At 45.3% G+C, this 25,747-nt stretch overlaps 1 protein-coding gene across 4 annotated transcripts in view; it reads left to right on the top strand.

Moving 5' to 3' along the window:
* Positions 1–25,747, top strand: part of LMTK3 (lemur tyrosine kinase 3) — a 406,442-nt gene that overhangs the window by 334,960 nt on the left and 45,735 nt on the right. For all 4 annotated transcript variants that reach the window (XM_069637264.1, XM_069637273.1, XM_069637254.1 and 1 more), the window contains exons 13-14: positions 14,654–15,024; positions 24,794–24,905. In XM_069637264.1, coding sequence (XP_069493365.1) covers positions 14,654–15,024; positions 24,794–24,905 — 483 coding nt within the window. The remainder of the gene's footprint in view (positions 1–14,653; positions 15,025–24,793; positions 24,906–25,747) is intronic.

Raw genomic sequence — 25,747 nt, 5'->3', positions numbered from 1 at the left:
TCCCTTCCTTGTGTTTTCCTTCTGATTGTTTTCGTGATATACAATCTTTGGTAAGAAACACCAGGATGTGTTGCTTCCTTCTCTTGAGGTTTCTTGGCTTCACTGTTCACAACAGCTGGGCAGAATGACTCCCTTTGCACAGGCCCTTCTTAGATTTTAATATGCATTACACACTGCCGGTGGGAATGCCTCACTCCCCCTGGTTTATTTGCCCTTTTTACTTTCACAATTCACAGTTCAACCTTATCTGGGGGACGGGCTGCTTTCCCCCGGCTTGCTTAGCACTTCCAATGTTCACAGTTCACATAAGCTCACAATTTTACATATGCAGGTCCCAGACCCATGTATTCCTCTTCCCTTTGTGCAGTAGTCCTGGTTCACTATTCTGCCAGGTACTGCAACTATGAAGATAATAGGTATTGATGGTCAAAAAAAGGGTGCAGGTCCAGACCCGTGGGATTCTCCCCTTTTGGTGCTGCAGACCTGTTTCACTATCCTGCCAGGTACTGTGACTATGAAGATGACTGCTGTTGATCTTCATAAAAGGGAGCGGGAGCTGCCGGCAACCCACAGAGAGTTTTCCAAAGTGTGAGAAAGGCTTGCAAGGCTATGGAAACGTGGATGCAGAGCAAAGAGCAAGGAAAGAAAAAACCTGGATGAGCCACCAGGGACTGGTGAGTGAACAAAAGGGAACACTCGTACCGTGGTGCTCCCGTGTCAACTGGAGGGCAAATGTAATTGCCGATTAAATGCAAATTAACATGAAAGCAAAAGATAACCCAAAGTGAGCGGTTATACTAGCAAGTTGAACTATAAGAGAAAGCCTCGTGAATTGAGAATGATTGAATCAGTATTGAACTGCCCTAAAGGAAAATCTTGATAAGCTTATGAATGGAAAAGCAAGTGATGGACATTACTGAAGAGTGTCAAAGTAATGTGGTGAGGGAAAGTAGGAACTACAGAGTTAACCGTGAGAAAGAACACATTGTGGTAAATCCAAGAGACTGCAAGGAGAAAAACACATTGTGGAAAAGCCAAGAGACTGGCAAGGAGAAACCAAAGTGAAGGTGACCCAAAACACAGGGCCAGTGACAGTGAAACCTGTCTGGGCAAGAAAGCCTACAGTTATCTGTTGCGTGACCTGTAATGGACAGACCGTGTGGTCCAACAACTGGATCTAGACTGAGAATACCATGATTGTGTAAGCCAAGGAAAAGTGCCAATACGTATGACAGAGATTTCTGAAGTGAAAGCAGAAGAGAGCAATCTGTGTAAACCGTTAAGGAACCAGAAGGAGTATGAAATTGACCTGGAACAGGTTTAGAGCATTTAGAGACTAAAACGAAGTGAGCTGGCAGGCTGATGTCTTGGGGAAGGGAAACCTAAGGCCTTGTGAACTTTGTTGTTGCCTTGGGGAAGGCAACCTCGAGACCCCTTTGGAACTGTGTTATCTCCTTGGGGAAAGGAACCCCGAGAGTTTGTGGAACTGCTTTGAATTTGTGGAAGGGGAGCTGGAAAAGCAGCCATGAGCTGGAAGAAACTTGGAATGTTATTTTGGAACACTACTTAGTTTGTTGTTGACATCCCTAAACATTGTTTAGCTTTAGTTGTGAGGGGAGGTATAGGTTTTGGACAAAGACAGACTTTTAAGTTGAACTTCCTGTCTCAGACTATCCTTAGTTTCTTTAGGTAGGAAAATCCCACCTTAGCATAGGGCAAGTTAAGTCTTAAAACATTCTGACATTTAAGTTAATAAAAGTATTTTATTTGAACTTTGAATCTGTTGTCTGTGTCTTGCTTCATGGTGCCTTCACAGTACCAAGGTGTCCACCATAAAACTACTGCCAGCATTCCAGCCCACAACATGGAAGCCAACCATTCCTTGGCCACATTGGAAACAATGCTTTGACACATACATATCTGCCATAGGTGACAAGAACATTGACGCTAAATAGAGAGTGGCCATCCTCAAGAGCTGTCTCCGTGTAAAAGGATGCAGAGTCTTTGACAGACTCCCACCAGTGCCCATTGGATAAGATGCAGGCAATGTCCAGGACACCTTCCAGAACACAGAATTAGCCCTAGCAGAACACTTTTGCCCTAAAATGAACATCATCCTGAAGAGAAATGTTTTCTTCTCAGAACCAAGGATTCAACGTAAGAATGGCATCCTAAGCTGCCGCCCCATGTGGCCATACCAAGAAATAGAAACTTGGCCTTTTGATGGAAAGCTTAATCCGAGACCAAATTGTTTGCTTCTGCAATAACGGTATCCCGTGGTTCAATGACAGACATTACTTTGAAGTAAATTACTTTGAAGTGATTACTCCGAAATTACTTTGCAATATATAGGTAGTTGATTGATAGATTTGGCATTAATAATGCACCTATACACAAGTGTTTCAAGTTGTGGGTTAAGGGGTAAAAAGAGGGTTGGGGAGGGGTTTGAGGTAGGGGTAGTACAGAAGGGGAAGGGTGGCTTTGGGTGGACCCCCAAATAAAAAGAAACCATTAAAGTAACATTTCGAAGTAATCACTTTGAAGTAAATGACCTCAAAGTAAATGTTTTCGGCAAAATGATATGGAACCACAATAGCAAAAGGTTGCAGTAGAGACTCCTCCTTGTGGAGGACCTCTCAGTAGAACAAGCCATTAATATCACCTGCATAGCCGAAAAATCAGCTGAGTATGCCAACTGCCAATGCCATTTCAGTGTGGATGAGGTGGAAGGTGTTCTACTTAGCCAGTGGAACACAATCCACAGCACGCCCCAAGATGCTAGAGAGAATGACAACTGGAAGAGTGGTGCGCACAGGACACAGTATGAGGAGAAAAGACATTTGTGCAGCTCATGTGGCAGCAAAGAGTTTGTGACTGACAGCACTCATTGCCCTGTTCAAGGGATCACATGGCATGCCTTTGTCATACCACACTGAGGTTAATCAGATAGAGATGAGAAAGTGCACTTCGTAAGAGATAAGTTGGGCGACTTCCTCATTGCCACTGTAGATGCAAAGGATATGGAAGTCCCCTGGTGCTATGTGGGCATAGATGGAAAAGATTTGCAGATGATGGCTGACTCAAGTTCCAGCTATACAGTAATTAGCAAAGACACCTATCTGAAACAAGGCTGGGATCTCCAAGGCTTAAATCAAATCCGACATAAATCCCACGGCGTATAGGGGAAAGACAATGGCCCTCATTACGACCCTGGCGGAAATCGTGGTGCAAAATGCACCATGGAGCACGGCGGAAAGCTGCCGATAGCGCCATGGGGGTTGGCGGATTTTCCGCCCCATTCCGACCTTGGCGGGGCGGTAAATCCCCATCCCCCATTTTACCCTTCCCCATTCCCATTTTTGCCCCATAGGGTATAATGGGAGTGGGGAAGGCGTTAATTACGCCACCGTAAAATACGGTGGCGTAATTAACAACAAGGTCCCGTAGCGCCATGGATTTCTCCGCCCGGAAAAACCAGGCGGAAAACGCTCCATGGCGCTACGGGAACTCGTAGTAGGGCGGACGGGTCCGCCGCGAATACCGCTGGCGTAAACCCACTCCGCCAGGGTCGTAATGAGGCCCAATAGATATTGTAGGATTTTAGAATAGTGGACAAAGAATTTAAAGATAGGACCACATGTGACAAATTAAATGCGGTCCAGAAGGAAACTCCCCTGTGGAGTTGGTGCCACCAGATCTTGCTGCATGTCAGACTAAACCCAAATGCCCCCAAACCGATAACCCAAACAGACGGCAACATATGCAAAGAAACCCTGTTTAGCACCTTTATGTTTGTTAAGATGGATTTCTAAACTCTGACCTGGTGGGCAGAAGTTAGGTCTCCCTATTTTAGTGGAACAGGGGACCCTACTGGATAAGCCAGACCAATCACGGTAGCATAGCAGGTGGTCAAAACTAAGTCTCAGGAGGGGTGAGAGTGATTGGAACCCCACAATCAGCACACACAGTAAAACTCCACTGAATACGCTTAGACAAGTGTAAATAAATAATGCACATACATTTATTTAAAGCCTTAATAATTAAAACACGAATAAACCACAGTACTATCAAACATCTACCACACTCGCCTTTCACTATTTAACATATATACAGTTAAGTTTCGCCTAATGCGGTAAAGGGGAAAACACAGCCACAACCTGCAACACAGGGGTAGGTTAACACAAATATAGCATTAGACAGTTCTTCAGAATCGATCCCCAACTTAAGCAGTCCAGCCCACGAAATGGGGAGCCTTGTGCTCAAAAGTACAGTAGTGTGTTGAAAACGCGCAGTTGTGCGTAATAGGAGAAAGCGGGTCCTCTTCAGGTAGCTGTAGCAGTTCAGGAAGGGGCATGAGGTGATGAAGAACAGTGTCCTTCTATTCAAAGAGGGTCTACCCTTTCAGGCAGAGCAACTTTCGAGTTTCGGGAATAGCTAGGGAGCACAGGCTAGCCCAGCTGAGGTGAGTATCGTTTTTGGGGATTCTCGTGCATAAAGAACAATGGCTGTGCCAGGGGGCCACCGGTAAGTGATGCAAGTACTCATCGACTCTTGACAAAGTTCAGGCCAAGCTTTGCTGCCACTCTAGGCCAGGTTGCTTGTAGGTTCAACACCTGCAGTTGCATGTCGCTCCGACTCTCAGTGGCTGCGGGATAGGACAATCGTCTCTGTGGCGGGACAGTAGCCTTTTCTTAGCTCTTGGTGAAGAAAAAGGGAAATTTCCAGTGCATCACGTCTCAAGGTGCAAGGGGCAGGTAGGCAAAGCTCCTACAATGACCGTCACCACAGCAGGGTGACACAGGGACTGCAAATGCTCGCGGCGTGGCACACTCTCTTAAATTGTGACCCAGATGAGCTAGGACTATGTAATTTCGCGGGATAGGACCACAAGCTGGCGTTTCCTCAAGTCTCGAGTGTCAACTCGGGACGGCAGCACACCTATGCGATACATCAGGTTCTAGCTGGTAAATTGACTGGATGGCCCAGGAACACTTCCAAAGAGACTGTATTGGAAATTAGGAGGTACCGAGAGTAGCTGTTCCCACTACTTCAAAGTGTCGAAGAACCCATACAGGCCTTCAGTGAGCGATGCAAAAAACAGGGGTTCAATTGGACAACAGCAGGCTCAGGATGCCAAATCTTCCAGCATCTCTTTGGCGGTTCCATAGGTCGGCTTTAGCATTTCAAGATACTTGGCTCCTTCTGTAGTTTGCAGTTAATTTCAGGTGATCGACCTAGAATGGATGCAGAGCCCCTTCTCTTATCCAAGATTCATTTCACGCTCAAATCTTGGGATAGCCAATGGAAGATCTGCTCTCTTGCTTTCATGCCAGGCATTGGCCAATCACAGCCCATGGTGGTTCCAGTCATTCAGGCTTACCAGGCATAGTGGCACCAGTAACGTGGATTGGGACCAGATAGTCCCAGTCCTCTTCACTAGCACGCCTGACATGCAGGATCCCGCAGAAGTTACAGTTTTCGCGGGAGTCTGCATGCCCAAATAAGGAATTCCTGGGTCTGCTCCACCTTGGGGAAGGTAACGGGACAATATGGCCAAAGGACTGAACAAAAGACTTTGTGGCACCAGCCATTCTTGGCACTGGCCACAGTCTTGAGCCAAACTCAGCAAGCACAATATGGTTCATTAAAAAAATGTCAAATACTATAAAAGTAAACTTCTGCCACCAGTTTGTCCTAGACACACTTGTACCACCACCAAAAAATCCTTAGAGGGTGTCTAGGGCATTAAAACAAAGGACCCCTATGCGCAGTACTGTAGGGTACTTGGCACATAGATAAAAAGTTACCCAGAAATGGCAACATAGGCAAAGACTAAGGGAAACCTAGTTTCTCAGTACTGACAGTCTGACGGACGTGTCTGTTTCTCCATAACAGATTAGCAAAAAGCCCAAAGTAGTGCAGGTTAAGGCGGTGCTCCACTGGAAAAAGTCAGGCTAGAATCAAAAATAAAAGCAAAACGTGTTGGATCTATTAACATGGAAGGAAACATCCAGTAAAGAGAAATCATTTTTAACAATGATGATTTAAGGACTTCAAGCACAAAATAATCTTGTAAAGTGAGAGTGACACCCATCATACAAAAGGTGATATCCTGCCCCCTGCAGCTGCAGAAACATCACAAAACCGAACAAGACATTCTCTGAGCCAACAATACCATACAGAAGTAGAGGCATCAGAAAGAGTGCCATCCATCATTATTACCTGAATTCCCAAATGGTGCCATTCGAATGTCTGTGGACTTGAGCTCGCTTAATAAACCGGGTGGAATGACATCCCCTTGGTGCAAGAAATGTTGCCACTTCTAGAATGTGCCAAGTGCTTCTCTTGTTGAGTGAGTACAGCCAGATTGAGCTATGCTAGGCATCAAAGGCAGCTGTCCACCTTCATCACTCCATTCAGTACATGTAGGGTTAAAGCATCCACTGTGTTTCAATGAATTATGGAAGAACTGTTCAGAGGAAACCTCAATGTCCAGTGTTTTCAGGGCGAAATCATGGTCTTTACCAAAAAACATCCCACAGTGTGACTGCTCTCACGCAGGTCCTGAGCACAATGGAGAGGGCAGGCTTATCCATCAAATAAGAGAATTGCCTATTCAGGGAACCAGAGAGGACATACTAGGCACCGGTAGTTAGCGGCCAAGAGGAAGTCCAGTGGAAGCTGTAAAGGAGGCAGAGAGCCCCCCCCCCACGATAAACAGGAGTTGCAATCCTTTTTAGGACTAGCCAAATACTTTTTAAAATGTATGAAGAATTTTGCATCTGAAATTGCACCCCCTTTGGAAATTTACTCAAGAAGCATGACATGTTCGTCTTATCAGAAGCACGAGACATAGTCTTCAATCCAATTAAACACTATATAGCACTGGCGCCGACCCTGGGGATGTCCAATCCAATGGAATACCCTATGTTGCTCACTGATGAAAGCAATGTGTGGCTGGGGGTGGCCCTTACTCATTGATCCCAGGGCCAGGAGGTTACTGTGGCATCTGCATCTTACTCCCTTTGGGGGTAGTGGGAATAATATGCACCATACATAGAAAAAGAAGCAGTAGCCTGCCACTGGGCGATGAAGCATTTAACATTTTTCCCATGAGTTATTCCCTTCATTGAAAAACTGGTCACAAACCACTGGTGCATGCCTTATTGATTAGAAAAATCATTTCCACATAACTCACATCATTTATAAATGGTGTATACACCGAGACCAGAATATGTAGTGGCAGAGTGTATGTCTCACCTTACAGTTGAATAAGACGAATGCTGAAAAGGACACATGGACTGCAATAGCCCAAACACAAGTAAACACCATCTTGGACCAAGTCACCTGGGTGCACAAAAGCATCAAGGACGAAGAATGTCAGCAAGTCCCAAAATGAGTGGTAGCCGGGTGGTTGACCTGCGCTAGGGATACCAGTGATCAATTATATCATGTGTCACAGTGAGCTGTGGGTAGCAGGCGATTTACTCTTCAGAGGGGAGAAGATATTCCCATTTAAAGGTGCCCGTAACTACATTGTAGAAGCTATGCACAAAGGCCGCTTAGGCGGTAGCATGGAGAAAGGCCACGTACACAAGTGGTATTGGTGGCCAGGTGTGGACAAGCAGATAGAAGGAACAATTAAGTTTTGTTTGCCTTGCACACAGAGTGATAAGCTTCATGTGAGGCCACACATTTCCCTGCACCAAGTAGAGATATTACACTAACTGTGGATGAAATGTGCCCTCAATATCATCAGTCCTATAGCAAGTCCAAACCCAGATTGTTATTTGTGTTGATTGACTACCAATGGAATGGCTGATTGTAGCATGGTCAGAAGATGCCCCAGGCAGGTCAATGGTCTGATGTCTGGACAGTGGGCCTCATTGCGAGATGGGCGGTAAGTGATACCGGGCACCGGTAAGGAGACCGGTAATCCCTTACTGCCCTACTACAAGGTCCCTTAGCGGGTCCCTCCATTAACGGCTGGTCTGACCAGCCGTTATGGACGGGACCCGTTAAGGGATCAGGGCGCAAATAACAGGCTTGACATACGCAAGCCTGTTATTTGCGCCCACCCATTCCCATTGAGCCCTGTAGGGGCTCAATGGGAATGGGGAATGGTTTGATAAATGGGGACTTACCGGTCCCTCCAAGGTCGGAATGGACCGGTAAGTCCCCATTAGACCAAACCGGAGTCGGTACCGGTATGGGAGGCAGTCATGGCGCAAATAGCGCCATGACTACCACCATACCCGGAATGTCCCCCAGTGTTTTTCGGGAGGAAGGGTTACCTTCCACCATAATAATGGACAATGGTGTTCTATACTGGTAAAGGGCATGCCCTGGGCTTATCGCACCACCCCACACTCAGCCATGGGCATCAAGCAATTTACAGGACTCAAGGGGCAGGCGCCAGTGTGTGACCTGGGTTCTGAATGGCTTGGCGTATAAGATCCTATGCATGTGAATTGATCCAAACTCTTAAGGTGTGCAGAAGAATGTCAGCTGGTTGATAAACAATGGTATGACTCGAAAAGAAGTCTGCATGGCAAGGTCCTTAAAACCAGCTGATTGTGTTGCAGTGCTAAAATCCTAGGTTGGGCAGGAGTGGTGTTCCCCCATCAGTCACCAGGTAAATGAGATGCTGGGCTCAGTGGTGATATTAGATGGGGTAGCAAGTGGGGCCAGAGCCAAATAACCAAGTGACACGAAAACGAACACCTAGCTTCGGCGTTAAGCACTGGCATGCCAACTACATTGACAATACCAACCAGAAGTGCATCCAGATCTCCCAACGTTACAACCAGACATGTTTCTGATCAGAACACCTTTGAGATCCAACACAGCACTACCTCCTGGAGCTGACTGGACAGCTTCCAGGGAATCGACAGACACCAATATCTAGGATGGTGGTGGTGTAGGTGAGCCAAGAGACCTGTCTGTCAATGCTCCTGCAGGGCCACTGCAACCACAGTGGATCGTCCAGCTGCTGAGGGCTTCAAGGAGCGACAACCAGGAACACGCCAATTACCCACAAGATTCAAGAACGTTGTTATGGGTTGGTTTGCATAAGGGGGGAAATGTGTGGTGATGTGCTCACATGTTGCGCCTTTGCCACGTGAATGCAACCACAGCAGATTCCATACGCAGTGGTTACAGGTGACAGTCCAGAGTGGATTTGTTGTTCTCCTTCATAGGAGCCTTCTTTTCCCTTAATAAAGATCTTATCTTGCTGTTTCGGCTCCTGCGTACTCCTGACCCTCTGCACTTTTCATATGAGGCAGGACAGTTGGTGTGTCTACTTTTCAAAGCTGAAAACTCACTTTACAATTTAGATGTTCCAAGAGCCTTGAAGAATTACTCTTATTTCTGTTTCTATTTTATTTTATTTATAGAGCGCTACAAGCCAAAGTACTTATCAAGTAACAGAAATGGTACAAATCAATGGAATACCTGAAAACAGACAAATCAGCAAACAAGAAAATGCGTTTTAAGATGAGAATGGAATTAGGGAAAAGTGCGTAGGGAAGAAATGAGGAGGAGAAGTACGTTCCAATGTTCGGGGGCCAGTAGAGAAGGGGAATGAAAGCAAGTTTTAGCCCATGCAGGACAAGGGGCTACAAATATAAAGAGGGATTGAGAGTGAGGCCGGTTATAGCAAGAGATCGAAGAAGTGAGATAAGAGGGGCCAGACCATGGAGAGATTTGAAGACAAGATAGAGAAAATTAAAGATTCAAATGAAAGCCACTGAAGTGATGTAAGTGGAGAGAAGAAGGGGTTGTGCGAAGAAAGAGAGAAAAGAAGACGTATCGACGAGTTGTAAATAGAGCATAGAGGAGTCAGGTGGCTAAAAAGAGAAGAACAGTGAAATAAACGAGAGAAGATAAGAGAGGAAACATGGGTTTTCATATTGTGAAAAGAGAGGAAGGGACCTGCCTTCAGAATATTAAAAATCTGAAAACGTCAAGAGCAGGACATAGCAGAAATATGAGAGGAGAACTTGGAGAAGAGTCAAGAATAACGCCAGGGTTTCTCACAGAGGAGGAAAAGGTAAGAAAAGCAGGAGGAAAGGGGATAGGAGGGGGCAGAGGAGGTTGTTTAGTAGTAGCAGGAAAGAAAAGAACCTCAGTCTTAGAGGGGTTTGGATGGAGGTAATTATCCGCCACCCAAGACTGGATAGCGAAGGAAGAAAAGGAAAGAAAGAACTGCATATCATCTGCAAAAACATGGTGGGAAAGGCTGCAGGATTAATTGATAGAGGCAAGAGGAATTGTGTAGAGAGAAAATAGAAGCTGACCTAAGTCAGAACTCTGGGGGACACCATATTGAAAAAGAGAGACAGATGATGTTTCATTTGCACAAGCAACAGAATATGCGTGATTAGTGAGATAAGAGGGGAACCAATTTAAGACAATCCCTAAGCACCTGACAAGTCGAGGAAAACCAGAAGTGAAGACTGCGTAGAATAAAGACCTGATAGAAGAGAGTCACAGACCGAGAGAAGAGCAGTTTCCATGAAGTTAAAAGGAGGAGAATGCGTGAGTGTTAAGATGAGTGGAGACTTCGGAGTAGACAGTGTGTTATAAAAGTTTTTAATGAAAAGGCAGAAGTGAAATACAGTGATAGTTGGAACGAAAGGAAGAAGAATCCACAGGTTTCTTGAAAATAGAAAAAATAGTACCATGTTTGAATAAAGATGTAAAGTGGAAGATTGAAGAGTTAGATGAAAAAGAGTGGCCAGGTAAGGAAGAAGAAAGGGCTGGACCTTTGGAATGAGGGAGGAAGGGTGAGGGGGAGGGTCAGAGGGGGCAGCAGTAAGGTGAACTTGAGAGAGAAAAGAAGAAATATCTGACACAGAAAGAGGACGAAAGGAAGACATAAGTGGAGGAGAGGACCCAGGTAGGGGAGTAGGAAGACATAAGAGGGGCAGAGGATCCAGGTAGGGCAGTAGGAAGACATAGGAGGGGCAGTGGACCCAGGTAGGGGAGTACGGACAATTACAATTTAGATGTTTGAAGAGTCTTCAAGGTTTACTTTTATTTTTGAAACATCTTCGGGTCTTAAATGCTCCTGGTAACCGATGGGTGCCCTGACCCAGAGAAATAACCATCAAAAGCCTTCCTTGTGTGCTTGATATTCCATTGCATGTTAAAGTGCCAGACAGTGGGGAATCTCACCTGGAGGGTATTGGTATTCTGCCCCAAAGGTCCGGGCAGACAGTCTCTTTTGCCTCTTTCTGCTAAATGATCTCTGTGAAGTGGCTGTGCAAGGCTATACCTAAGTGTTTTTCCTGGGCTGTGTGCTGGATGGTAACTCCAGCTTGGAATCTCAATTTGGTCAGGTCAAATGCAAGAACATTGCTGACTAGGTCTCTTATGTTTCTTTCTTTTTATCCACCCCACCCCATCTAGATTTCGGGGTACTTTTGACTCATCCTATGGAGGAGGAGGCATTAGAGGTAGGAGTAAGTATCTGTTACATGACATTGTGGCTCTTGTACTCCTTGGCGTTAGTCTATTTTTCACCACTCAACCTACCCAAAAACTCTACTACTTCTACTTTCTTGGTAGACACAGAGAATAGAGATCGAGGTTAGAAGGCGTGTGGACATGTTATCTGGGCCAATCACACGCCCAGACTTAAATTTGAACTCCTTTTATACAGTACAAATAGTCACTCCATTTTCCTCCACTAGCGGCATGGACATCACCCAAGCCTGGACAAAGTGGAACTTAAAGGGGACACTACACTGAGTAAAGCTGTGCATCACATGAAGTTGAATAACAATCACAAGTGCCTACACCCATGTGCCACTCACTGAGTGTGCTGTTTGTGGCATTCCTTGAAAGTAACAAAGCGTAACGAAGGAAACTTTATTTGAAAAGGAAGCAAGTTTGAAAGCTGTTGTCAATTATAGTGACGTTACAAGAAATAAAAGGTTGCATTTTTTTCGGAGCGGCCTAAAATCGGAAAACTTGAGACGTATTGGATAATTGCAGTCGAGAGTCAGCATACACCAAGTTAGTTTGCACTTGTATCTAGTCAGGGTGGGAGTCTAGTGTCTTTCCTTGATGTTCCTCACGTTTAGGAGGTTCTGTCTCAGCAGGTGCTTGTTGTATTTTCCTGAGGGTTATCTTAGCTTCACCTCACGAGTTCCCGACAGGTGCCGCAATGAGGGATGCTGGTATTTGTTCCCCCTACATGCCATGTTGGGGCTGGCTGATGGGTGCTCCCTAGGTGCTCTGGTTCATGAAGCTGGCTTTTGGTGTTAGAGTGCAGGTCGAGTGATACTCTTAGAGTGCCTTCACAAGTGTCCCTGTAAACCTCTGGAAACTCAACTGAGTGCTGTCTTCGGGTTATTATCAGTGCCAACCAGGTGCTACCTACAAAGTATGCGGTTTCGCTGCCACTGTGTATCATGTCTTTGCTATCAGCAGTTCCCCTGCAGGGTGTTGTTACTGTCAGGGCATTGGGCTAGAACCCATCAACAGCAGTGGTTGCTTCTACAGCTGTTTGTCACTTTTAGTCTGCCTTCCCGCTGCTATGTCTGGAATAAAGGGACACAGAAAACAATCAGGGATACTGATTGACAGTCCAACATTCAACCTTAAGTGTTAAGTAAAGTTAATGTTTGTCACACACATGAACACTTTAAGGGATGCTAATATGCATAAAAAGAAACTACTTACCTACTGGACCTAGACCAAAACAAGCTTCTTGAATATTTCTCCCTAGGTAGATGTGGTGACCCACTTCCATATCCAGCAGGAATGCTGATCTGATCTAGACAGAACAAAATTACTTGGTCCTGAAGAAGATGAAAAACCTTTGGAAGTCATGGAAACCCGTCGACCATCTGGACGCACAATATCCCCAAGAACACGTGGGATACGGGATTGAAGTGATGCCATTGTAATGGAGAACAGCCTTTCTCCAACCAATTACTAATTAACAAAGCTGTTCAAGCAATTTGACTCCATTATTGGTCCATGGAAGCCAAGTGGACAGCGAATCCTTGACCATTGTTTTTCAGAGCTTGTAGCTATCCTGTTTCAAAAAAAGGTTTTTTATGGTTTCCCTTAACCAAGCAATTGGTCTACAAATTAGTGCTAACACGCTTCTCTGAAGGTCAATTAAATGAGGTAGAGCCTAGGCGCCCATGTTGAAATAGTTATTCACAGAAATATTGCTCGATTGATTGAGACCTTGCTCTTATTTTTACTAAGAATCACAAACAGTGAGAAACATTGTAGATTAGGGACCACTCTCTATTCTCTTTCCCTTTTAGATAGGTGGCGCTTCACATCTTTCCTAGGGACGGACACCCCACACAGGGAAAGGGTTTTTTTTCTATTAGGGATTGGTAGGTAACACATTTAGTGTAAGAAAACAAAAGACACCACATATATACAGTGTGTTCCTTAAAGTGTTCATGTGTGTGACAATGGAATAAAGGGACCGCACTGGTAGGAATTATTAAACTGTGTTTGAGGGTGTGGGTCTCTAGGGACCCTGCCAACATGGAATTTTGCCATGTATGGGACTAAATATACCTGTGATGTATTTGAGATGGGCACGCGCCGATCGTCCAGTAGTCCTGAGGTCTTGCAGCCCACTGTTTACCAGTCTCCAGCCGACGTAATAATAATGCCTCAATCATACATTCTGCGTAAAAACTTGTGGACTTAACATGGATGATAAATATCAAGAAACCATTTATGTAATGTTATGGCACACCTTGACAAATGTCTTCCAGAGGATGCTGATTTTTTAATAAAGTTACCAGTTTTTTCTACTTCACATGTGCTGGGGCTACCGTGGAGTGAGTAAGTCAATTTATATTTATTCAGATTCTGAGATTCAAAGGGGCTCACACCACTCTTTAGTTGAAACACGGTAGGTGGAGAACCCTTAATATTTAATCATATACATATTGTTTATGATAGCCCACTGCCTAGCACACCATGCGCCTCATTACAAGGTGGGCGCAAAGGGATACCGAGCACCGTTAAGGATATCGGTGCCGGTAATCCCTTTGCACCCCATTCCGAGGTCCCTTTGCGGGTCCTGCTAAGGCTACCTGGTTTTACCAGGTGGCCTTAGCGGGAGCCGCAAAGGGTCCAGTGAGCAAATAACGGTACCGCAAATTGCAGTACCGTTATTTGCACGTTCCCCATTCCCATTGAGCCCTATAGGGGCTCAATGGGAATGGGGAATGGTATTTTCAATGGGGACTTACCGGTCCCGTAAAGGTCTGACTAGACCGGTAAGTCCCCATTGAATGAGGGCGGACTCGCTATTAGCGCCATGGCTACCTCCAATCTCGGAATGAGGCCCCATGTTTTTAGCTCATTTTTTTTATTATAGACAGATAATATTTGTGATACCAGACAAGTGAGCTCCATTTCAGCCCTCACTGCCCAGAAAGGGTTCATTACTATCAGGGTAAAATAAAAGGCAAGGAAACCAAGGGTTGCACAACAGCAGACATCTTATTGTGCCCAATTCATTTCAATGGGGAGTGATGGGATATGACATTTTGGGACTATAATGGCTACACTTGTACTTGTCAATGATAGTATGTGTAATATTTGATACATTTTCAAACATAACTAATTAATTGAAATAATGTTTCTGTGCCCTCTACAGCCAAGGTTGCCCGACTTTCTCTCTCTCTTCCACCGCTGAATCTTCAAGCATTTCCCAGCCCCACGAGTCGGAAATCCCTCTGGGACAGCGGGGATGAAGGCTCTGGTGGACGCTACCAGCCAGACCCTTCTTACCACAAGGAAGAGGATGAAGAGGACGAGGATGTGGGTGGCATGCCCAAGCAAGCAGGAAGGGGCTCAGAAGCTGAGGCAGGTGGAGTCCCCATCATCGTGACTGAGACAGATGATGCACAAAATCTGAGAAGCTTGCTGAAGTCACCTCGGTCAGCCGACGAGGTTGACGATGACCTGGATCGGAAGCGGAAAATGGTGTCCTTTTTCGATGACGTAACCGTCTTTCTGTTTGACCAGGTGAGCTACACCCAAAAGCACTGACCGGACCCAACAGAGCAATGCATCCATATTGCGATGTCCTTAAGGTGCATGTCTGTTTTCACGTCAAATATATGAATTATTTTCAAAATCTTTACTGAAATATCAATGTACATATCACAAGCGTTTACAGAAGAGCTTAGCATACTTTATACAAGTGTCACTTGATCTTTGACAAAGCAAAGCTCCCTAAAGTACTCTTGACTCACTTTTTGGCGCTTCCCTGTGCTAGAGCTACACTCTCCTTAAGGTAGTAGCAGGATGTGACATAATGGCCCTCATTATTACCCAGGCGTTGGACCATGGTGCTAATAGCACCATGGTCCATGCCGGTAACTTACTGACTCCGCCATTGTGGAATGGGGTATTACCGCCCCATTCCGAGGTTGGCGGGGCGGTAATTCCCCATGCCGCATGGCCCTTCCCCATTCCCATTTTTGCCCTATAGGGCGCAATGGGACTGGGGAAGGCGCTAATTACGACACCGTAAATTACGGTGTCGTAATTAGCTCCTAGGTCCCTTTGCAGGTTGGTTTTTTAACGCCTGCTAAAAGCAGGCGCTAAAGTGCCACTCGCAAAGGGACCTCGTAATCAGGCGTTAAGGGTTTAACGGCGCCGCCACCTTTTACGGCGCCGTTAACCCCTTAACGCCTGGGTTGAAATGAGGGCCAATGTCCAGATTATGAGTATGTTTGGCACTAGGAAACATCCATCCACGGAATGTCTTACTATTACATGGCAGCAGGCCCGGATACAGCAGGGGAGCTAGCAGGGGAGCTAGAGGGCAGGCCCCCTCAAGGTCAACCCCTAACCCCCCTAGAAAGGGGGCCTTGCCAATGGTGGTGTTTTTGTCTTTTTCTTTTCAAAGGATTGTATGTATTTTAACTATACACAATTAAGAAAACATTAAAATAAAAGTTAACCACCACTGGGAGTTGGGCGACAAGAGCGGGGGACTAGCGGGGTAAAAACAGGCAGCTGGGAATTTGGCAATTAGCATTCTTTTTTTGTAAGACTTTATTTTCTTCTGGCGGTTACATTACATCAAAAACGTTGTACATATATCTCTATGCATGTTATTTGAACACAGAGAACGGTGGCCAATCTATTGACAATTATAACTTAACATTCAAGGCTGAGCGAGTCTATCTCTTCCTCCGAACCTTCCCGGGTGGCAGTTAGGTATCGTCGGAGTGGGGCATATATGTCTTTCGGCCTGCATGTGGCCACCACTCCCTTAACGTAACTCTCTTCACATTCGTAAACGAAAATCAAGTCTTTAAGCCATGCTTGGGGAGTGGGGGCAGTCTTCGCCTTCCTGCATTTGAGTATGTTCCGTTTGGCCACAGCGCCCACTACCGAGAAGAGTCTACATATTTTAACCAACGCTTTCCCTATATCTCCCAGTAGGTACTTCAGTGGACTGGCCGGGATGTGTATATCGAGTATATCGCTAAGGATACTGGCCACCTCTTTCCAGTAGTGTCTGTTCGGGGGGCATTCCCAGTACAGATGTATCGAATTTGCTTTGAGGGTATTGCATTTAGGGCAGGGTGCTGCTTGGTGCGGTCGAATTTAGCCAACTTACTGGGGATTATGTGTAAGTGATTCAGTATTTTGAACTGTATCAGTTTAAAATTGGCAGAGAGAGAGATAGATTAAGTATAGTAGCAGTGTTTTGCCCATTGCGAGTCTTCTATGGTTATGTTTAGATCCCTTTCCCACTTAGCCTTCATTGTGTTTTTGGAGGGGATATGTGCTTGCACTGCGTTATATAGAGTGGAGATATTGCCTTTAAATGCTTCTTGTGTCATAATGTTACACAGGAACTGGTGTGGGGTTGGTGTTGATGGGAATGATGGCCATTTGTTTCTACACACTGCTTTCAGGCAATGGTACTGTAGTGTTGTGGTGAGGCTGGCCCAAAATGCCCTCTATGGTAAGAGCAAAGATAAGGGGGGATAGTGGGCAGCCCTGTCACGTGCCTCTGTGTAGAGTGAATTCAGGTGATAGGGTCTTGTTTGTTCTGATTCTGGCCTTAGGGTCTTTATATAGCAACTCAATATAGCTCTGGAACACGGGTCTGAATCCCATTTCTGTAGTATGGTCTACCTGTACCTCCAGGAGACCAAGTCGAATGCTTTCTCAGCATCGAGCACGATCGTCACGGTTTTAGCTTTTGGGTCTAGTTCCGATCTTATAGCAAAGAGTCTGTGAAGATTCAGGGCAGCGGATCGTGAGGGGATTAACCCACACTGGTCTTGATGTATCAGTTTGTTCATGTAAGGTAGGAGTCAATTGGAGATCGCCTTAGCAAATATTTTTGTGTCCGTGTTTATTAAGGACAGGGGACGGTATGATGTGGGGGTGTCCAGTCATTATCTCGAAAACAAAATGTCGAATTACAATAATGTCGAAACAATAATGTCGAAAACAAAAATGTCGAATTGTTTTTTTTTTTAATTTACATGTTTTTTTGGGGTTCCGGTGGTAAAAAAAGGGGTAAAACATAAAAAAAAAATTAAAAAAGGGGGGTTGGGGGGGGAACCCCCCCATTTCGAATAAAAATCAACAAAAAAAAGAAATTCGACATTTTAGTTTTCGACTTTATTTTTTCGACATTATGACTTTCGACATATTTGTATTCGAGATTATGACTATAAACCTGATGTGGGTACATGCAGGGGTTTATGTGGTTTGAGTAAGACCGTTATAGTGGTCTCTCTCATGGACCCCGGAAGGCGGCCGTTCACCTGGGCCTCCTCCCATACCTCCAGTACTTTAGGGGGCAGTTCCATAATTAAGCTTTTATATAGGTCTGTCGAAAGTCCGTCCGGCACGGGTGCTTTGCCGGCCGTTAGATCTTTAATAGCTTGTCCGACCTCCTGTATGGTAAGGGGGAAATCTAGAATTTCTCTTTCGTCCTAGTGAAGGTAATGGGAACAAATCCATATACTGATTGAGTTCGCCTGGTGTCACTTTATCTGTGTTTTCGTGTAGGTTAGAGTAGAACTCCATGAACACCTCATTAACCTTTCGTGCTTCTGAGTGTACTGTCCCATCTGTCTCCATTATCCCTGTGATAGGTCTTATCCCCTGTTCAGCTTTAATGATTTTAGCCAGGGATCCAATCACTTTATTACCCTCCCATATCTTCTGCCCCGTATCGGCTGTGTAATATACAGTGTGTCTAGTTCCGCTAGGGATCTAAACCTACTTAGTTGGTCCTGCAATGGCTTGAGTGTTTCAATTCCTGGTGCTCGTGAGTATGTATTTTCTAGAGATTTCAGCATGTGTTCAGCTTGGTTAGTTATTTCCTTATATTTTATAATGTCCACAGTGAGCGTGATAACAGGTACTTTCTTAGCCAGACCTTAAAGCATTCCCACACAGTGGCCATCGACCCTACTGAGCCCGTATTATGGTCAAAGAGGTCAGTTATGTCTACCCACAGTGACTCTATCACTGAGTCGTCTTTTAATAGCACTGGTGGCATTTGCCAATTTTGTGGACTTTGGTCCATATCTGCTAACTGTAAGTCTAGTAGGACTGGTGAGTGGTCTGACATTGTACGTGGGAGTATGACACAGTCTCTCACATTAGGGATGTATTCAGGGGAGAATAGCCAGTAATCAGTATGGGAGCTGTAGCCATGTACTTGTGAGTGAAATGTGTATTCTTCCTTGGTGGGATGTATCTCTCTTCATACGTCTGCGAGCAGTGGTGCAGACATAACTTGTAAAATGGTTAGTGCAGCTCTGGTATTATTTCTGTGGCCTCTGGATGTTCTGTCTTTCAGCGGATCAAGGATTGTGTTTAGAGCTCCTCCCCAAATTGTTTTAGTCTCCCCCAGTGGTGAGACCATTGAAATGATCTGTAAGGGGGTGTCTATGTTTGGGCCATATATATTGACCAGGACCAGCTCATGATTGTTTATTGTGCCCCATACAATTACGTATCTACCGTCTGCATCTACTGCCGACCTAGTGAGCTGGAATCCGGTGCGTTGGTGAATAATGGTCAAGACCCCGCTAGCTTGCGAGGAGTAATGCTTGCCAATTCGCATTGGCCCCCAGTCTCTGGCAAATGACTCGACTACATTTCTACCAGCATGTGTCTCTTGTAATAGGAGTATGTCGATCTTGTGCCTTTTTGCAGAAGCCATGATTTTTCTAGCTTTTATCGGGTTTGCCAGACCTCTGATGTTCCATGTTAGGAATCTAGTCCCCTGATTCAGCCTGGGTGAAGCCATTCCAAGTCTGTAAGCATATATTTCATTACTTATGTGGTTCTCCACATATCTCGTGCCACATAGGACTGTCAGTCTTTTCAAATGAACAATTTCCCCCCCCAACTCCCACCCTTTACAACTACATCTTGCTTCCAATCATGTTGTGTAACATATCCCCCCCGTAGATTTACTCTTTTTAGGCAACAGGCCTCCCCCTTCCCACCAGTCCCACCCTCACCATCGCCCCAACTGGACAGCGTAACCCCATCCCATAACCAGAACAATTTCAACTGTGGGTGGCTCTGTGTGGCCACAACTGCTCAACTCATATTGGTCCGCCCTTTGGGAGCTGCTGCTCTAATGTCTGGCAGAGTGAGCGAACCTCAGACTGTGTTTGTTTTACAGGTCCTCAGGGTTTGTTCACGTATCAATTTGGGACGAGGGTCCACCGTTGATCGGTGGAGTAGGGATGTTATGTTCTATGTATGCCATGTCCTCCTCAGGAGATTCAAAGAAATGGGCTCTTCCGGAATGTTGTAGACAGAGCTTTGCTGTGTACATCATGGCATATGGTATGGATCTTACGCTTAGTGCCTTCAAATGTACGACGGGCTGCCTGTACCCCATTTGAGAAGTCCGGATATATGTGGATTTTTGTTGAATCGTATGATAATGTGCTTTTCTCCTGGGAGAGGCAAAGGATGAGGTCCCTGTTCTGGTAGTTTAGAAGGCACGCGATGACAGTGTGTGACGGGGTGCCGGGTTTGGGCGGTGGGGCCAGGGATCTGTGGGCTCTCTTGATGAGGAATTGTTGCAAAAATTGGGCTTCCGGGAGCATTGTACAAATTGCTTCTTCCGGAAAGATCTCCATTGGTATATTCAGGGGTTTCTCCACCATGCCCACCACTTGAATGTTATTCCGGCGTGACCTGGATTCCAAATCGTGGACTGTACTATTTTCAGAATTTTCCTGATGTCTTTGATATTCTTACTTTGTGTAACATATGTGTCCTCTAGTGCACTTACTCTGGCCCATGCCTCAGTGACTCTGGTGTTCACTTTCTGAAGATCGACTCTAATAGAGGCGATGTTGCTGCCAATATCGTCCAGCCTGCTGTTGATTACAGCAACACCGGCCTGCAGTGCAGTCATGTATGGATCCATGGAGCTTTCTACTTGTTTTTGGCTGGTTGATTGACTCAACTGTTGGGATCCCGCTCCTTCCTCTCCCATGTTCTGGCTTGTATAGGCATCCATGTGGCCCTTCTTGTTTCCTTTGGCACCATGTGTCAAGTCTTCCACCAGCAGGGTTGACTGCTCGTGTGTCCTAGTGTTGCAGATGCCTGCACATATATGCACCCCGGGCAAGATGACCAGCTGTACTGGGCCGGGGGTTTTGTAATGGGTTCAATATGGTCTTTCGGTGTGGACCACAGCGATGCAGAGATCAGTTGCGTCCACTGGTCTGCTGTGTTGGATTTGGCTTGGTATGGCCTCTTCTTCAGATTTGGTACCGGGTGCGCTCAGTGGCTACTCTTTGCAAGTATGGAGTCCCGGGCCTCTTGGGTCATCTGCTTGATAGTTTCAACTGCTCGGGTATATCCTTAGTGCAGTAGTTTCAGGGGTGTTTGCTGTTCTGATCTGTTCACCCCGAGCAAGGTACAACATGTGGGACAACACTGTGTGGGGGGAGCTTAATACAATTTCGTACAAGTGCTATCTTGTTTATAGTCGTCGTCTTGTAGATTTAATTGGCGGGCGGTATTGGAGTATAGCGCTGCAATCTCAAGGCTGATCAAGATGTTGTGGGGTCCTACCCTCCTCCCAGCGGTGGCAACAGTGACTCAGTGGATTTTCAGGAGTCTACTCTTTGTTGTCTAGTGATTGCCTTTATAGTACGGGTCCCAGTTCACATTTATGTCAGGTGCTTTCCCGTCTGTATTGGCCTTCAGCCTATATCTTGGGTTATTTATATGCCCCTCTTCTATTATGACCCCCAATCCAGATCTTCCTGGGGGGCTCTACGTAGTGCCAGAGATCTCCCTGCTTGTCCACGTTGTTTCAGGGATTTCTTTATAGTGTGGTCACCTCCGTAGCTTGAGGCGTGCTGTTGATGCATGGTGCGCCATGGATTTTACTGAGCTTAATGGGCCAGAGGCTCTCAGTGTGTCGGCATCTGTGTAGTTTTCTCCTGCGCTTTATTGTATCGCCTTCTGCAGCCCACCAATGGCGAGCCGTTGAAAGACAGGATTCTTACCCGGGCGGTGCGAGCTCCTGCTCGAGCGGGCTGCTGGGTCTGTTGTCCTTAAATGGGCGTGTGATACTGCGCTCCCCTTCGTGTATCTATCCTGTGCTTGGGGCTGTCACCGGTGGAGTATATATGCGGCAGTCTGTGCTTGCTATTGCCATTCCCCTTCTCACGGCCGGCCCCCGGGGTGATGTGTCGCGGCTCCCGTGGGGTTCTGCAATGCTCGAGTGCCCTCAAGCTGGCTAGCGCGGCTCAGTACCTCTAGTGGCGGGCAGGTGTTGAGGTCCTGGGCAGATGCTCCTTTTCTCAATCTATAATTGTTCGAGTCCTGCACCTTGAACCGGTCTCCGCAGAGACTTGCCTTATGTCCTCGCCTATGGCTGTATTTGTCCCTCGCCTCAGTACTTATCGGATCCGCTGTGCATTCTCCGGGTAGATGTTGGGGTTTGGGGCAAGACGCCCATCATCAGTGGTAGCCTGCACCCGATGGCCTGTTCTCGTCTTGGGCGAAGGGAGGCTTGGTTCTGGACCAGGTTTTGACTGAAGACACCCGCTATACTGCTGGTTTGCGTGTTGCCTTTCTAACAGTCAGGAGGTTGTTCTCTCCGCAGGATTTGGCTGAAAGGATTTTACAAGTTGCAGAGCTCACACACTAGGCGGCCATTTTGGTCAATTAGCATTCTGAGCAGCTGCACTGCAGGCGGCTCAGTCAGGATTAGTTTGCTTGGCCTGGATAATGATTTATATCCCACAGCAATGAAAGCAGAAATGACCAGAGATATGGAGGGCCATTCACACCTCTATGTAAGGTAGTATACTTGCAAGAGCAGACAGCCTACATCTGTCTAGGAAGATTCTGTGTTGCACTTTTAATCTTACTTATATTTCAAACCTCTCATTTATATGGTAGCTATTGTTTCAAACCTATCAAGTTGATTTCTGCAATTTAATGTAGGTTTTTATTTGTGGCAATATAACTGTTGTTACAATCATGCCTAATAGGATGGTTCACTGGAGAAAACAGTAAATGGCATGTGCTGATGCTTGGACACAGATTTCTACACCAGGTGCATAAACGGCTGAGGACCCTGACGAATTACATTCACTGCAACACAAGATACTGAAAACATGTTTAGGCCTTGTGGTCAAGCAATTTGGGCACGGCTGCTCAAACTAGTGGCAGGGAGGCCAAGGCTGATTTGTAAATAACAGTATGGAAGCCTAACCAAAGCAATGCCAGGAGTTAAGATTGATTTAGAGACGTATATCCATCAGACTGAGGGCCCTTGCAAATTCCATTCAAAATATATATCTTGCTGCATGAACTACTCGAGTATAAGTAAAACAATGAGGTTTGTAGTAAGAACAATGTAATTCTGGAGGGGAAAGTGTAGTAAAATCATAGTGATTTGATGTAAGGCTTTGAAGTAGGCTATTAGGTGTGTGCCAGAACAATTGCATTGGGCCACAGATAGGATGGAGAAAGGATGTTAGGAGGGACACACATTCAATGGACGCTTGTGGTCGTTGACCCATCCATTGCCATGTTAATCCCTATGGTATTTCCATCAAGTACCTGCCCCCTCCCTGCTGACACATACCCTCTTGGGTACTCTTTGAGCTAGCTCTGTCACAAAGTAACAACAAACTTTGTCCTGCATTGAGCCTGCTTGTGTTATATCTAAGCATTCTTTTGAGTATTTAATGACTTAATTGCATCTGTAAATGAACTCCTGTTGTAATAAACAATCTCTTAACATGGTGTGCTTTCAGCCAGTAGATTTAAAAGTAACATGGTGTCCTCGCATCTGTTCCTTGCACTGGAATCCTAAAACAAGCAATCACAAAGCTAACCGTTTTGACGTGTGTATAGGAATTACAAGGCATTTGCCAAACATTTATATCATATGCCTAGGTACTCAAAGCATTGTCTAGATGTGCCCACCTTATTGCCAGGTGGTACCCATATGGCAGTGCCTGGCAATGCCTTTCCCATGTGTATTCACAAGTACTTACTGTTGGCTTTGGCAATGTATGTTGGTTTCAGTTTATCTCCCGAAATGAAAGTATATATGCCCTGATGTGGGAGCCTTGTTTGCAATGCCTAAGGGCTCAAACTGCACCTCACTGAGTTGTTCCAACAAAAACCTACCTGAACATATCAAGGCTAGGATGGCAAGTATGGACCCATTTCAGATCATCTTCTCATGCCTACTTACCAGTGCGGTTCTGACCTAAATAGTATGCATCTTTGTGTGGAAGCCTAGACTGCTCGGCCAGAACTTTTTATTAAATGGGCAGAGTAGTACTGCCTTAATCACATCATACTATTGGAGTAGCAATTAACAATGTTTGTATGCAGACGGAATACATTGTGTGTATTGTGGGTCTTGTTTGAAAAATATGACATGACTGCTAGGTGTTTAGGCAGTGCTAGAAATAGAAATAGAAGTTATTTACTGTCAAATCCCACCAGTGACAGAGGGGGTAGGAGGTGCGGGACTGGAGGATTGTTCCCACTTCCCCCCAATAATTATTTAGCTCTCAGAAGATATCATGAAACCTTGAAAATGACACAAGAAAAGAGCATTTCTTAATATGTTTCTGGCACAGTATAAACGGTGCACATCTGTTAAACGTAAAAAACAGGGTATAGAAATGTTTCCCGCAGAGTGCAATCAGTGGTGGATTTAACAGTCGGACAAAGCATCTTTAACAGACATTCAAGTATGCCTTGCGGATAAATGTGTCCTAACAACCTGGGTTTGAAACCAGGCTTCTGCACCTTATAAAGCAATCTAACAGACTAAACTAAATTAAGAGCAAATGTTTTTATCAGATCCAGGGAGATATTTTTTGCTGGATCACAGAAAAGTTAGGCCCCTATAATCACAAATCTTGCCCACCCAGATAAAAGGTCCTGTAGCCGGGCATGCATGGCAGAGTTCCATGTGTTAATATCCCCACAAAAATTTCGCAATACAAGAATATCACCGTATTTTTGCGGCGATATTAAGCCTTTTTCCGGTCAAATTTAATTATATATATATGGGGGTGGGTAAGGGTATAGATTAGGTTGAGCGGAAGTGGAGGGTTTGTGAGGGGCCTCCCCTCGCAATTAGACCAAATAAAAGTCAAATAAATTAAATCAAATGTAATTAGGTCAAATGTTTTAGGTCAAATAGACCCAAACCCAATACAAAGATTCTCTGCTTGGAAGAGAGAGAGAAGGATGCTTACATACCATCTACTTTGTTTTCTTCTCGCAGGAGACCCCTACCAATGAGCTGAGCTTCCAGGCAGCTATGGAGAACGATCAGATAATGCTTGATCCTGTGGTAGATGGAGGCATGGAAGGATTTCCAACATCCGATGGGTTCAGTAAGTACCAATTGACTTTTCATTTATTGAGCAGGTCTGGAATATGACTATCTTCAACCTCATGATGCCGACGAGATCCATTGGGGAACTCTGGTAAAGTGTAATTGCCACAATCCACGTCAATATTTCTCTAGTGAAGTTTTGCACCCACAGCCCCCAAGTCGCAGCCTACTTGAGTTAGTATCATTGGATGCAACACTCATAGACAGTCTCATCTGGCCAATAAAATAACCTCTTTGACTTAACTCAGCGAGTTTCTGCTGTAACCCTTTCCTTAACAACAATCTAAGTTAGTATTCCAAATATATTTGCACGAATCACAAAAAAAGTCCATTATGGTAATACAATAGAATTGGATTGTTATTGTTAAGCTGTAGAATTGTCACAATAGCCTTCTGCTTTTTATAGAAATGCCATGAAATGATCACAATAGACTTGTATTCATTAATGTTATGCTGTGGCATGGTCACACTAGTCTGCTGCTCTTATAGTAATGCAGGAGAATTGTCACAACTGCCTCATGTTGTTACTGTAATGGTGTGAAGTGCTCACACTACTATTGCGTCTATAGTTGTCTGTGCACACCCAGTGTCCCCTTCCAGTCCCTCCTCTTCTACATTTCCGGCTCAGCTTCACCCTACATGTCAGTTTTGGGACCTCAGACAGTACTGGAGTGACAGTTGTTTCAGATGTTGTATCTCCTATTCCACATCTGGAAGCAGGAGTCAGTATGTCTGATTTACGGTTGAAAACACTTGAATGCTAGGGAGAGTGTTGTGAAAAATGAAATGAGCATCAAGCCCAGTGTGGATTATGTACCTAATTATTAAAGCAATTAACCC

This window comes from Ambystoma mexicanum, chromosome 1q (assembly GCF_040938575.1).
Source record: "Ambystoma mexicanum isolate Mex_15411 chromosome 1q, UKY_AmexF1_1, whole genome shotgun sequence".
NCBI classification, from domain to species: Eukaryota; Metazoa; Chordata; class Amphibia; order Caudata; family Ambystomatidae; genus Ambystoma; species Ambystoma mexicanum.
Note: the sequence above shows the minus strand (reverse complement) of the source record. Positions and strands in the feature narration are given on the sequence as shown.